The 15178-nt window shown below is 41.5% G+C and overlaps 1 protein-coding gene across 1 annotated transcript in view; it reads left to right on the top strand.

Annotated features, from left to right (window-relative positions):
* The window catches only part of LOC143289167 (intraflagellar transport protein 80 homolog), a 52107-nt gene that overhangs the window by 5633 nt on the left and 31296 nt on the right, over nucleotides 1-15178 (top strand). The window contains exons 6-11 of the mRNA XM_076598088.1: nucleotides 868-957; nucleotides 2501-2638; nucleotides 3951-4075; nucleotides 6588-6761; nucleotides 12526-12600; nucleotides 13341-13504. Coding sequence (XP_076454203.1) covers nucleotides 868-957; nucleotides 2501-2638; nucleotides 3951-4075; nucleotides 6588-6761; nucleotides 12526-12600; nucleotides 13341-13504 — 766 coding nt within the window. The remainder of the gene's footprint in view (nucleotides 1-867; nucleotides 958-2500; nucleotides 2639-3950; nucleotides 4076-6587; nucleotides 6762-12525; nucleotides 12601-13340; nucleotides 13505-15178) is intronic.

Below are 15178 nucleotides of genomic sequence, written 5' to 3'. Positions count from 1 at the left end.
ATGCTGGGCATGTTCTTGTTTCCATAACACACCGAACACTGACATGAATTACAGGATCTGTAATGTGCATATTTGATCTTCTGCTTGCATATATTCAATAAGGGGGGTTCGGGCACAAGCAGGTCTGCACATATGTTTACCTGGGAGATCAGAAAAATCTCCACCCTTTACCCACCAGGCGCTGTTACCGAGATTTGAACCCGGGACCCTCAGATTGAGCATCCAACACTTTAACCATTGGGCTATTGTGCCCATCTGTTAACTTGTTCAACCCTGTGCCTGAACATTGCTGAGGCATCAGATTCATTTCATTAAAACGGTTTCCGCACATAAACCACAAACAAAGGGAACTAACTTGTGCAGTATTTCCGGTTTTGTCTGCGCATGTCAATTTTTAAGGAAAAACCGGTCATTTCAGTGTATTTTAAAGATTGTGTGTGTGTTGTTTTTTTTCCGTCTCCAAGTGTATTTGTTTTACTAATTAAAGTGGATTTTTCTACAGAATTTTGCATTGTTTGCATTGTGCATGCTTCACATGGGACCTTGTTCAGGGTGACAGGATGACTGTTGATATTGAAGAAGACTGTTCACAGATTATGGCTGTAGCAGGGGAATATTTGTATACATTATTTTAAAAGTTGGAAACAGAAAAAAACATATTTGTGTGAAATAAAGAATGAAGTCGAAGCTGACAGGTGGTGTCAGAGGAAAGGATCTACATACATTATACAACTTGTGTAGGATAATGTTGTGTGTATGTGTGTGCATGTTTGTTTGTGTGTGTGTGCGTGTGTGTGTGTGTGTGTGTGTGTGTGTCTGTGAGAAACAAAGCACAAAGCAGAAGCTGACAGACGTTGATTGTTGCAGTGGAAAGCCCACGACGGCGTGATTCTAACTGCGGACTGGAACCCTGTCAACAACCTCATCATCTCTGGAGGGGAGGACTGTAAATACAAGGTGGGGTGGTGATTGTGTGTGTGAGTGTGTAGGTCTGTGTGTCAGTGAAGTTCTGTACATATGCAACATTGAAATTGATAAACAATGAGACCAGGAGATATAATGATTAACAAATAGTAAAGAGTGGTAACTCTCTCCACACACAAGGTACATAACTTCAAGCCAGTGCTGCTTACGCTACCAATTCAACTAGCACACAGGTAAATGAAAGGTACATTGGAACAAACCCACACACTTCCCCAAAAAAGGAAGCGCCAGTCTTGCTCTTATACTGATCATTTGACATGTGCACACAGCAGCAATGACAGAAGAAATGTGCAAACTCAAATTAGCTTTTATTCAAGACTGGCATAGCCTCTTTAATCCTGAACAAGCCACACAGAACACACGGACAATACAGAACAAACACATGGTTGCCTTGGTGGGTTTTCAACTTGGAATTAATAAACAATGAGGCCAGGAGATCAAATGATCCTTTTTGAGGGAAGTGTCTGGGTTTGCTCCAATGTACCTTTTATTTACCTGTGTGCTAGCTGAATTGGCAGCGTAAGCAGCATTGGCTTGAAGTTATGTACCTTGTGTGTGGAGAGAGTTACCACTCTTTACTATTTGTTAATCATATACAACATTGTCTCGCTGCTGAAAGAAACAGACATCACACAGCAGCGTCCTCCCCATTCCAGACAACAGCCCACTGTTGTGTCACCTGCGGACACCTGTGTGCTTCGAGTCTTAGACTTAAAAACTTGCGCTCCCATCATTGAGACCATAGGCTATGTCAGTCTCGGACTATGATGGACTGCCGATAAGTGTCTTCGTCTGAAAGAATTATTTGATTTTTGGATTGACTGACTAAACAACTCAAACTGAAACAAAGTTAACTCATTACCCTAATGCCTGGTGACACTGCTAGCTGCTGCTTGCTTGCTTGTTTGCTTGCGTTGCAAACAGAAAGATGGATAGATAGCATGCACTGGGGTGCTGCACAGGAATTCAGCATCTTTTCACCGTGTCCCAACAAAAAAAAAAGTGTGTGCAAGTTCCCAATTGGTCGTTAACATTTGGTGAAGCCTGTATGATGTGATGGCCTTGTGATCTCCCAGGTCAACACATGTGCAGACCTGCTGGTGCCTGAACCCCCTTTGTGTATATACTTACACAGAAGATCAGATGCTCATGTTAAAGATCCTTTAATCCATGTCAGTGTTCGGTGGATTATAGAAACAAGAACATACCCAGCAACACCCCTGAAAACAGAGTATGGCTGCCTACATGGCAGGGTAGATTAAAAACAAAACAAAACAGTCACAACATAAAATGTTTCATGTCTCTGAGTGTACATGTGTGCGTGCCTGAAATCTGATTGAATGACACAGGAAATGAATGATGAGTGCACAGTGGCAGCCGCAAGTTGACTCTACCCAGGTAGGCAGCCTGTTGTGCAAATGACCCTGAGTTTGTAAAGCACTAAGAGCTTGGTCTGTGACCGAGGATAGGTGATATATAAGGGTCCATACCATTCATTCGTTCATGGCCATGTCAGGTGTGGGACACCTTTGGGCGGCCCATGTACAGCAGCTCTGCCCACGAGTACCCCATCACCTCAGTCGCCTGGACTCCCGATGGAGAGCTGTTTGCTGTGGGCTCCTTCAACACTCTTCGGCTCTGCGACAGATGTGGGGTAGGTTGAGAGAAGAGGCAGTGAGAGTTCTTTAACCCCTTGACCGCTGCTGACAAGTATGTTAGTCATTGAAGCCTCACTGAGATGAGGATGAGCTTTACAGGTTAGATCTGTGTTCTTTATCTGGACTTCTTCGTTCTTCTTCTTCTGGGGATTGCATTACTTTGAATTCAGCAAAATCAGTCGCAGCAGTTAAAAGTTCACAGGAGGTAGTTTTTCAAAAAAACTTTTTACACATCAGAATCATTCCACACTGACAAATTTGACCAAAGTTCAGCAGTCAAGGGGTTAGATTATAAAAGCATATAACTTGCACCCAATTTTCTCCCTTATGGCATAAGAAGCAATGACAAGTTCTTTAAACTCTTAAACTTTAAAAACACAAATTCTTCTCAACTTCCTCCCTTACTGTCTCAAGGTTTGGGAGTCCTTCTTGAGGGTGGAACTTGTAGCTTGCATTTTTATTTTATTTTATTTTTATTTTTATTAGATTAATGTTGCTTTGCAGGGTGTGGGAATGTCATATAAAACGTGTTTGTTTGTTGTTGGGTTTGCCGGCATGATCTCCATTGCCTCTGGGATATTTCTTTTTTCTGGAGGTAGTGGTTTCACTGGCTGTCTTAATGTTTCCCCCTCCCCTCCCCTCCCCCCCTCCTCCCCCCCCCCTCGTTCCCCCCCCCCACACCCCCCCCACACACACCCCCCTCCCCAAGAAACGTTGGTTGTGTCTGGCGACTTTACCATGTTTCCCTGCTGCTGTTGAGGCTCTGCCAGTGCCTAGGTGATCTTCCATTACGATGTCCAGTTCCCTTGGTGTTTTTCACCGTTGCAGCTCCTGATCACACTGATTATAAGATCATGTGTGGTGAATGGCTGAGGATTTGTCATCACCAGGGTTTTATTTTGTTTGTTTGTTTCTTTTCTTTGATTTTGAATTCTCACCAACCGTGAGTGACATCCCAGATTCTTTTCACCTTGCTCAAACTGAGGCATGAAAGAAAAATGGTTCGATTTTTAATGAAAGTATAGACCAATGAAAAATGAATGAATGAATGGATAAGTAAGCAAATAACTAAACAGATAAATAAATGAAAAAAACTGACAAATAAATAAGTGTGTGTATTGTATGTGTGTGTTTGTGAGTGTATGTGTGTGTGTGTAAGTGCTTGTGTGCGTTTGTGTGTGTGTTTTGTGAACATGTGTGAGTGTGTGTGTGTATGTGTGTGTGTAAGCTTACATAGGTGTACTTGTGTGTGTGTGTGCTGCTAACAATGTTCTGCTGGTGATCACACACACACACACACATACACAGTGGTCCTATGCCCTGGAGAAGCCCAACACTGGCAGCATCTTCAACCTGGCCTGGTCTGGCGACGGCACCCAGGTGGCTGGGGCCTGCGGCAACAGTCACGTCATCTTTGCCAACATCATTGAGAAGTCAGTGCTCTCACCTGTCTCACACTGTCATGTGTGCTCTCACCTGTCTCACTGTATTAACGTCATCTTTGCCAACATCATTGATAAGTGAGTGTTCTCAGTAGTCTGATGTGTGAGTTGTGCTCTCACCTGTCTCACTGTATATCGTCATCTTTGCCAACATCATTGAGAAGTCAGTGCTCTCACCTGTCTCACTGTGTCATGTGTGCTCTCACTGTGTTACGTCATCTTTGCCAACATCATTGAGAAGTCAGTGCTCTCACCTGTCTCACGGTATTAACGTCACCTTTGCCAACAGTCATTGATAAGTGAGTGCTCTCACCTGTCTCACTGTATTACATCATCTTTGCCAACATCATTGATAAGTGAGTGCTCTCACCTGTCTCACTGTATTACATCATCTTTGCCAACATCATTGATAAGTGAGTGCTCTCAGCAGTCTGATGTGTGAGTTGTGCTCTCACTCACCTGTCTCACTGTATTAACGTCCTCTTTGTCAACATCATTGATAAGTGAGTGCTATCACCTGTCTCACTGAATTAACGTCATCTTTGCCAACATCATTGACGAGTGAGTGCTCTCACCTGTCTCACTGTGTCGGTTGTGCTCTCACCTGTCTCAGTGTATTACATCATCTTTGCCAACATCATTGATAAATGAGTGCTCTCACCTGTCTCACTGTGTCGTTGTGCGCTCACCTGTCTCACTGAATTCAACATCATCTTTGTTGAGATCATTGAAAAATGAGTGTTCCCAATTGTCTCTGTCATGTTGTCTTTGTCGACATCATTGAGAAGTGAGTGCTCTCACCTGTTTCACTGTGTCACATTATCTTTGCCAACATTATTGAGAAGCGAGTTCCCCCACGCCTCTCTCACTATCACGTCATCTCTGCCAACATTGAGGAGTGTGTGTTCTCACCTGTCTCACTGTGGCATGTCATCTTTGTTGACATCATTGAGAAGTGAGTGCCTTCACCCATCTCTGTGTGTCATGTCATCCCTGCTGACATTAAGAAGTGAGTGCTCCCACACCTGTCTCACTGTGTCATGTCATCTGTGTTGACATCATTGACAAGGTGAGTGTTCTCATCTGGCTCACTGTGTCATATCATCTGTGTCGACATCATTAAGAAGTGAGTGCCCCCACACCTGTCTCACTGTGTTATGTCATCTGTGTCGACATCATTGACAAGTGAGTGTTCCCACCTGCCTCATTGTGTCATGTCATCTTTGCCGACATCATTGAGAAGTGGGAGCCTGGGTGAGTGTTTACAAGATATCTTGCCCTCTACACAGTGTGTCATCTGTGCATGTGTGTGGACAGTTTCTGATATCACTTATCCATCTGTATCGGAACGCATAGGTAATCTATTACTGAATGTCAGAAAATTTCACAATCCCCCTTTTTTTTTTAATTCAACTTCAAAATACATTGATAATCCATTTCAGAAAGTTACACAAGGCTTCTTCCTTTCTGTGTGTTTGTGTTGACACTTTCTGATTTTATTGATTCATCAGTATCGGAATGGTAATTCATTTTCTGAAGTAGAGCAAGTTTTACAGAGTGTACTGGTAACCCATTTCCTGAATGACAGAAAGTTTTAGAGTGTACTGGCAATCCATTTTCTGTATGACAAAAAGTTTTACAGAGTGCACTGGTAATTCATTTTCTGAATGACAAAAAGTTTTACAAAGGGCACTGGTAATTCATTTTCTGAATATCAGAAAGTTTTACAGAGTGCACTGGTAACCCATTTTCTGAATATCAGAAAGTTTTACAAAATGCACTTGTAACCCATTTTCTGAATGTCAGAAAGTTTTACAGAATGCACTGGTAACCCATTTTCTGAATATCAGAGTTTTACAGAGTGCACTGGTAACCCATTTTCTGAATGTCAGAAAGTTTTACAGATTGCACTGGTAACCCATTTTCTGAATGTCAGAAAGTTTTACAGAGTGCACTGGTAATCCATTTTCTGAATGTCAGAAAGTTTTACAGATTGCACTGGTAACCCATTTTCTGAATATCAGAGTTTTACAGAGTGCACTGGTAATCCATTTTCTGTATGACAAAAAGTTTTCCAGAGTGCACTGGTAATTCATTTTCTGAATGACAAAAAGTTTTACAGAGTGCACTGGTAACCCATTTTCTGAATATCAGAAAGTTTTACAAAATGCACTTGTAACCCATTTTTTGAATGTCAGAAAATTTTACAGAATGCACTGGTAATCCATTTCTGAATGTGGGGAAGTTTTGCAGAGTGCACTGGTAAACAATTTCCTGAATGTGAGAAAGTTTTACAGAATGTTCTGGTAACCCATTTCTGAATGTGAAAGTTTTACATAGTGCGCTGCTAATCTATTTCCAAAATGTCAGAAAGTTTTACAGAACGTACCAGTAATCCATTAAATTTTTCTGAGTGTGAGAAAGTTGTGAAGCAGTGAAAAAGAAAAGAAAAACACAGTGGTGAGACAGGCGGTGGTGGTGGTGTGCTGCGTTGTGCTTGCAGACGCCTGGAGTGGAAGAACTACGAGGCGACGGTGACCAGCAGCAAGCAGATCCAGGTGCGCAACGTGATGAACGATGTGGTGGAGAAACTGGACTTCCGGGACCGCGTCATCAAGGTGGCTCTGGGCTTCAACAACCTCGTGGTGGCCACGTCCTCCCAGTGCTACGTCTACAGGTCAGTGTCTGGGCCTGGGCTCCTTTGCTGTATTGTATTGTATTGTATTGCATTGCATTGCATTGCATTGCATCGTATTATATTGTATTGTATTGTATTGTGATTATCAGTCTTGCTACAGGTCTTTTCCTGTATTGTATTGTATTGTATTGTATTGTTACAGTCAGTCATGCGACAGGTCAGAGTCTGGGCCTTGGTCTTTTCCTGTATTGTATTGTATTGTATTGTATTGTATTATAGTCATTCATGTCCATCATAACAGCAGAGGAAGCAAATGCTGTCCCGACTACCATCAGAATAGCAAAAGAGGCACCAGCTGTCTTGACTATCTGGTCAAGAATTGGATTGTAGAAGAGAAGTGTCTTGTCCGCGTTACGTCCCCACTCTCTCGGCCAAGAGGGCTTTGGGACAGTTGGTGTTGGGATGGTCCCAACAAGCCAGCTAGCCGCTGATGCTGCTGCAGTACTAAGAGCCAGTGCAATCTTGCCTTCTAGTTTGAGAGTTATAGTGCTTCACAAAAGACTAAGCTGTTAGTTAATTCCTGTTGCTCTGGAGAAACTGTTGATCTTGCAGTTCTCACTTTGCTGTTGGCTCAACCGTAAGTTGATGTCAGTTTCTGAAAAAAAGCGGAGCGTTTTAGCCCTATTTTAGCAGTGTGTTGTACTGTATTGTATTTTGGGCTACTGCCTGTGCAGGACCACCTTTTTTTTCCTTCTCGTTTTTTTTTATAATGTATTTATTTTTCTGCCTGCAAATGTGGTGGTGGTGTTTTTTGATTTTTTTTGAATTTTTTACTATGTTAGTGGATTTTTCTGCAGAATTTGTCAGGGGGATACAGATTTGATTACATTAACTTTTGATCTTTAAGCCCTTATATCATCTGGTCAGAAAGTGTGTTGCGGTGAAATCTTCGTGAGTGCAATAGTTGCCACACACAGATTCTCAGACTCTGTAGCTCATATAAAAAGAAAATCTGAGCAACACTGGCCATGTTTAATGTGCTGTTCTTGATATAGTTGAAAGATTGTGTATGCTGAAAATTGAAAGCATGGAATGGTTTGGCATGGTCAGGATGTACTTGCGTTAAAAGAGAGTGATTGATTAACTGCTTGACTGCTGAGCCTTGTTGAAATGAGTTTGAAAGGCAGTTGAAGTGACAGCCCTTCACTGATGGGCGTGTTCGTCAGCAGCAGTCAAGGGGTTAAAGTACATTGGGAAAGCCACACATACACATTTCTTTATTTCTGTGTCAATGTTTGCAGTCTTCTTGAATCTGTGGAGTGTGTGTGGTGTGTGTGTGTGTGTGTGTGTGTGTGGTGTGGTGTGTGTGTGTGGTGTGTGTGTGTGTGTGTGTGTGTTGGTTATCTGTGTATTTATTAATCTGTTAGTTGATTGAAATATTTGTTTAATTATATAAATTTCTGTATGTGTGCTTGATTTAAAGACCTTGCACTAACATTCTGACTGAGATTTGTGGAGGTAAAATAGACCAGTTATTTCTTTCTGCCTTTCTGAATTATTCCGTTGCATGTTTTTTTATTTTAGCAATCTTCTGAGTGAGAGGTAAATTCAACCGCCTTTGGTTGTGGTGCTGAGTGTTCATGGTTTGTGGAAATGGGCATGGTGTTAGGTCAGTCTGTCAGCCCGTTTGTGAATATGAGTGTTGTGTAAAGTGCATCTTCAAGTGTTTCTGATTTTAGAATGTGAACGTGGTGATTGGTTAGAAGTTTCGATTTGAGTATTTTGGGTTTTGTGACAGTAGGCATGATGTCAAGTTCTTTTTACACAATCTTTTGAGTTGACCTTGAACATGGTTTGAAGTTTCTGTTTTGAGCATTTTTCTGTGAACTTGGACATGGTGTAAGGCTCATGTTCCTGGATTTTTTTGATTTGTGAAAATGTAAATAAGGTAAATGATAAAATTAGTTTTCCAAAAGAGGGCGATAACCAGCGGGACAAAGGGGAGGTTACCTACTTCCGGGAGGTTATCGGCCGTAGTTTCGTCTGCTCCGCATAGGCGGATAGTTTGCACAGGACAGGAATGTCAGACCCCTGCCGGAGTCTGCACTAGTTGGGTCATGGTAAGTATGTTATTTAAACGTAATTTTAGATAGAAAATTTCCTTTTCCAGTTATAAAAGATATATATATATATATATATATATAGATAGATAGATAGATAGATAGATAGATAGATAGATATCACTGTTTTCTGGCTCTGAGTTGGTAGTAAAATGCCAATATATATGCAGTATGGATAGGGAAAATATTTCGCATTGGTTCAGTGATTTGACAGACTAACTGAATATTTATTTTCATACCGCTGAGGAATATGTCCAGGACTCCACTCTCTCAAACAACAGTACCCTCTCAGAACCAAGACTCAGGCACTCAACAACATGACCTTAAGGGCATGGGCCAGCTCAACAACACATAAGAATATGCCATTCACCATACTGCAAACACATACTGTAGGGAGCATATCAAAGAAAGTAACAACTGCAACAATAGCTGCTGCTTCTGCATTTGTGAGCTGTGGTTTTCACTTATGTTGGTTTCCTGAGTGGATTCTAGCTGTGTGTGAATAGAATAGAATAGAATAAATTTTATTGTCATGAAACCTTAAGGTTTATAAGTCACAAGTACAATGGTAAATAAATGTGTCTGTCTGTCTGGTTAGACATCCAGTCTTTGTGGTAGAGTGTGTCAGGAATAAGATTTCTGTTACATATAAAAATGGAACACATACCCAGGCTCACACCTTCCGCTACCAATTCCGATCAAGGACAATAACGAAATCATTTTCATCTTCCTTTCTTGCACATTTATTCTTCCAGAACCCCTTTCCCACAACAAATATAATCACGAACACATTCTTACCACTGGCCTAACGCTCTCTCATTCAGTTCAATTCCTAACCTACTTTAAAAATTCAACATCACTTTAGATCTAGACATAACAATAATAGACAAGCTGAGACGAAGAACCAAAACTTATATTTTGAATCCTGAGGAGGGAGCTAGCAAAAAAAAATAACACAAGGAGGGTCGCTGCTACTCAACAGTCTGGCACTTCAAATTTTAGATACATACATCCCACTTTCATCCTACAGCATTCTCTCTACAAATTTCATGCTCGCATCTCTCTCTCTCTCAAACCATAAAGTGAAGTCGATCTGTTGACTCCTCACCCCAACTTCCGACTCACTAACTACACAGCTTCTGTGCTTATTGTGGTGACAGCTGATGCACTGAATGATTGAGACGTGATCTGATAGTGAATTCAGCTTTTGTGCTTGAGATAATGTGAAACAAGAAGACAACTGCTTGTTCTGGAACAGTGGAGAAACACTAAAATGTTTCCAAAGCAAGAATTGTCTTTCAGATGTTTTAACCTTGCGTACAAGTTGGTGGTATGACTTGCATTTTTCTGCCTGGGTAAAGGTGCGTGATTGAAGCTGGCTTCAGGTGAAAAGGAGATGTTTGGTTTGTTTGCTGTGAGTCATTTAGGAAACTTTTGTTTTTATTCTTACATTGGTATGTATTATATCAGGTGCCTATGTCAGTACCTTTTTTTTTTTTTTGTTTATTTGTTTGTCACCTCACGGTTTGATGACCTCTATGGTTGTGCTCCAGTACTACTTAACCTTGCTTTCCCTTAGACAGCCATAACCAGACTCATCCTGTCCGTGCAAGAACATGTGATCTTCACAGTGCTGTTAATGGCAGATCACCTGAGGAGACACCACACGTTTGCTGAGTTGATTTCTTGTTTTAATGCAGTACATGCAGGACATGCACTAAGCACCCGACTGATCCAGACTGAATGAATGTTACTTCCCTCCTGTCCTCGAGCCTTGTGAAAAGGATACCATCATTTTAAATGACTGTAAATCTGCTGACACCAAAGTACTGGACATACAGTATCATTTCCAGTTCCTCAAGGAGGCGTCACTGCGTTCGGACATATCCATCCGCTAGGCAGATGCTTGACCAGCAGCATAACCCATTGCGCTAGTCGGGCCTTGAGTGCATGTAGCCATCAGACTGGATTTCTTCTTCAGAATTTTGCCAGAGAACAGTGTTCTATTTGCCATGGGTTCTTTTTTCGTGTATCAAGTGTGTGCTGCACACAGGACCTCAGTTTATTGTCTCATCCAAATGACTTGACACTCAGTTTGATTTTCTAGTCAAACTTGGGGGGAAAAAGGGCAAGAATGGGAATCGAACTCAGACCCTCATAGACACAGTATTGATAGATGAATGTCTTAAACATTCTGCCACCTTCTCCCTTCCTGCTGGATGTGAAAACTACGGAGGATCAAAGTGAAATACTTTGAGAACAAAGTATGATGAGCCACAGTGTTTGATCACAGTTTGACAATCCATTTTCGTTGTTGACAGTATATAGTATGGATGTACTCTGTGCTTCCTTTCATAATGAATCCTCCAGTCAGCCAGTCCCGAGAGAAAATGCTGTGTTAGGGATTCCGAGTAACACTCTCAAAGATGTATCCATGAAGTGGATGATGCTTGAGCGCAAGAACCCAATCTTTCCATTGAACCACTGGTGCCAAGTTGGAAGCTGGTCACTGCTGAAATATCACTCCATGATAATGAAGTTTCTGACGAGGTTCTAACCCATTCCCTCCAGGACATCCGTCTGTCTCACTTACCACTGTATCAGGTCAATTGGTTGCCTGCGTTTATTTCTTTTCAGTTAGTTTCAGCTGATGTTGATGGTCTGATGCTGTGACCCTATTCCAGAAATGATTGTTAGCCTGCTGAAATGGTTTCATAGGAATGGATATAAATGCCAGTGCTTGATTAACTTACTCGGGACGACAAGTTTTCTCCCTTGCTTTTCTCCACAGATGGCCCATTTGTATGGGTTTGGAAAAAAATTGCAAAAAATACAAAATACTGTGTAAGAAAATGAAACTTTCAGAACTGGTTTATGACGTGTTGAGCTATTACATATAAAAAAAATCAAATTTTTCATCTTATTTTTACAGTTTTGCCATATGTAGAAAATACTGCCAATTTTTCACCCCGAATCAACATACCCATGCTCGCTTTCTGCATTAAATTTGCTTTCTTCTTCGTCATCATCCGCCTCTTCAATGTCCGACCCTTCAGTTTGTAGCATTTCAAGTACTTCGGCAACCCTAAAACGTTGCCGTCACTGCCTTGTTCGCTTCACAACATTCTGAGAAGAACCCGCTTTGCTGACAGGCTGGCACACGAGCAGACGACCGGTCAGTGACTTTGTCAGCGTGTGTGCGAAACGGGCCACACATCCCAGGCTGACCAGTCATACTGTTCGATTGTGGAGTGACCCAGAATAGCGCACTCTGCTTGGCTAATCACAAAATCATGTGTACAGCGCATGATGGAATTTTACTTTCGGAGAATGCTATTCCGTTCCTTCGTCCGAATCCGAATACGTTTTGTGTAGGAATGCGTGAGCATTCCTTCGTCTGGAGAGAGTTAAAGAATGTATAATGTAGTATAATCACATGATAGACCAGATAACTCAGTTCAGCCTTTCTTCAGACTTTAGTACAGCCAAGCCTTGACCAGCTCTTCATGTTTTGTCTTTGGTTCCTCTCAGATGTAAAAAAAAAAATTCAGATTCTGAAGTAGCTTGAGACAGAGTTCAAGGGGGGTGGGGTGGGAGGTGGCGGAGAATGAGTGTGTCATGAAGTTTACCCATGTGATACCGGAGATTGTATGCATTCAGAATGTGAGTGACATGTGTTGCAGCACCAAGAACTGGAACACTCCTGTCATCTTTGAGCTGAAGGAAGGAAGTGTCACACTCATCATGCAGGCTGAAAAGTGAGGCTCACTCATGTTTATCAGATGAGACAGTGTGCGTGTGTGTGTGTGTGCGCGTGTGTGTGTGTGCGTGTGTTTGTGTGTGCGTGTGCGTGTGTGTGTGTGCGCGCGCGCGTGTGTGTGCATGTGTGTGTGTGTGTATGTGTGCATGTGTGTGTGCGTGTGTGTGTATGTGTGTGCGTGCGCATGTGTGTGTGTATATGTGTACATCTCCATGTCTTTCTATCTGTCTGTCTATCTGTCTCTATACCTATCTGTCTATCTATCTGTCTGTCTGACTGTCTGTCTATCTGTCTAACTGACTATCTATCTGTCTGTCTGTGTATCTGTCTATCTATCTATCTACCTACCTTCTTTCAGCTCAGAAATGGCTGTTATGCAGCTGGCTGGGCTACAAGCAACATGATTTGATGAATATGTGTACATACTTATATATGTATGTATGTATCTGTCTGTCTATCCGTCTAACTATCTATTTATCAGTCTGTCTATCTATGCAGGGTGTGTGTGTGTGTCTATTTATCTGTCTATCTATGCGGTGTGTGTGTGTGTGTGCGTGTGCGCGCGCGTGCCTGTCAGCATGTGTGCATGTGTTTCCTCATTCTTCATACCCCACACAGCATCTTTCAGGAGACTGTCATGGTGAGATGTGAAGAGAGATTTCCCAGTGCAGGGACAGAGCGTAATGTGCAAGGGTGAGCTGACAGCTGGGCGTGTGTGTGTGTGTGTGTGTGTTGCAGACACTTTCTGATGGTGGACGGCGCGGGTGTGTACGTGTTCTCCTATGACGGGCGCCTGGTGTGCTCCCCCAAGCACCAGGGCATGAAGGCCGACATGCTCAACCTGCAGACCATCGCCCTCAGCAACGACACGGTGGCCATTCGGGACAAAACCGATGAGAAAGGTGAGCCACCAAGTGGTCAGCGTCACGGACCGACGACCCGACTGGGAGGTTTCGGTGTCAGGGTGTGCAGACTGGTTCATGATACGCTGTGCCACATCCGCTGTTTTTTTTTTAAAAAAAAAAGAAAATGTACAGATGTGTGACTTTCACACATAAACCCAACACATAAACCTGTAGCCAGCTCCTTCCCAGGTCTGAGTGTGCTATGGGCTTAAATAGGAAGACTGGGACCACGCAGTCAAGGGTCGTCCCACTTCACGGATGTGATGTGTTGCTCAATTTTCCCTGACCAACACACTGCAGGTGTCTGTTTTCCTTGAGCCTGGTTGATGTAGGGACAGGTGGAATTTCCACAACAGTAAGCATGATGTACTGGATCACCTACCTCATCTAAAGTATGGTAGAAGGGTTACCTGGTTGACAGATATTCTGGTTGTTATAAGACATTCTCTCCGTTTTCCTAAAGAATGAATAACTACAGAAACAAGAATGCAGACTTGCCTTCAAGCAACAAAGCAACAAAGAACGGACAGATAGGTGGAAACAGCATATTGATTTTTTCTTGTGTTTGATTTATTATTATTTTTGAATAAGCAATGCTGTGTTTGAGCACTTCACATCTTATTTATGAAAAATACATGCTGTATGTTTTGGTGGGTTTAAAAATTTTTTTTATCTAGCTGCGCATGTCATCTTATCATTGTACTGTAAAAAAAAAAAAAAAAAAGCCCTGGTGTTGTTCTTTATTTTTATTGACATTTGAATTATTTCCTTTTGTCTGTGGGTTTGTTTTTGTTTTGTTTTGTTTTGTTGGTTGTTTTTTTTTTTTTTTGGGGGGGGGGACAATTTTTGCTTGTCTGCTCCCCCCATTCCTTCTCCCCATTCTCCCTACATACTCACCAAGGTTACTTCAGCAGCAGCAAATTTTGACTGGTGTTCATTTTCAGTGGTACATGTAGTACAACAATAACAATAACATCAACAACGACAAAAACAGCAACGTAATGTTGATTAATAATAATAATGATAATGATGATAATAATAATAATGATAATAAAAATGATGATTATAATTTATAGTGTCTGTTCTCTAAATATGGTTCTAGGCTTTACAAAAGTAGGTACACACACACACACTCTCTCTCTCTCTCTCTCTCTCTCTCTCTCTCTCTCTCTCTCTCTCTCTCTCTCTCTCTCACTGACTCACTCACTCATGTACAAATACAGATCTTGATCTGTGAGTCAAATGCTTTTATTAGTTGTGAAATGTTTTATATATGCTTGTGTTGGCGGTGAATTTGTATTATATAAGGGAATATATGGATGGGGTGGGCATGTTGTATTTGTGCTCAAAATGTATGTGTTTGTGTGTGTGTGAGTGTGAAACAGAAATGCAACTGTGTATTTCATTATCACACTATTCTTGTATATATCTGTATATCTGTATCTATATCTATCTATATCTATCTATCTATCTGTCTATCTATCTATCTATCTATCTACATATATATATATATATATATATATATATATATATATATATCTGTGTCTATCTGTCTATCTATCTACATATGCATTTTTTTGTTTGTTTCTTTCTGTTTTCTTTTTTTTCGTAGATGGCTTGATGTGAAAACAGCAATTGTTGCTTATTCAATTACCATCATGAAATAAAGTT

The sequence above is a fragment of the Babylonia areolata genome, chromosome 13 (assembly GCF_041734735.1).
Source record: "Babylonia areolata isolate BAREFJ2019XMU chromosome 13, ASM4173473v1, whole genome shotgun sequence".
Classification (NCBI taxonomy): Eukaryota; Metazoa; Mollusca; class Gastropoda; order Neogastropoda; family Buccinidae; genus Babylonia; species Babylonia areolata.
Note: the sequence above shows the minus strand (reverse complement) of the source record. Positions and strands in the feature narration are given on the sequence as shown.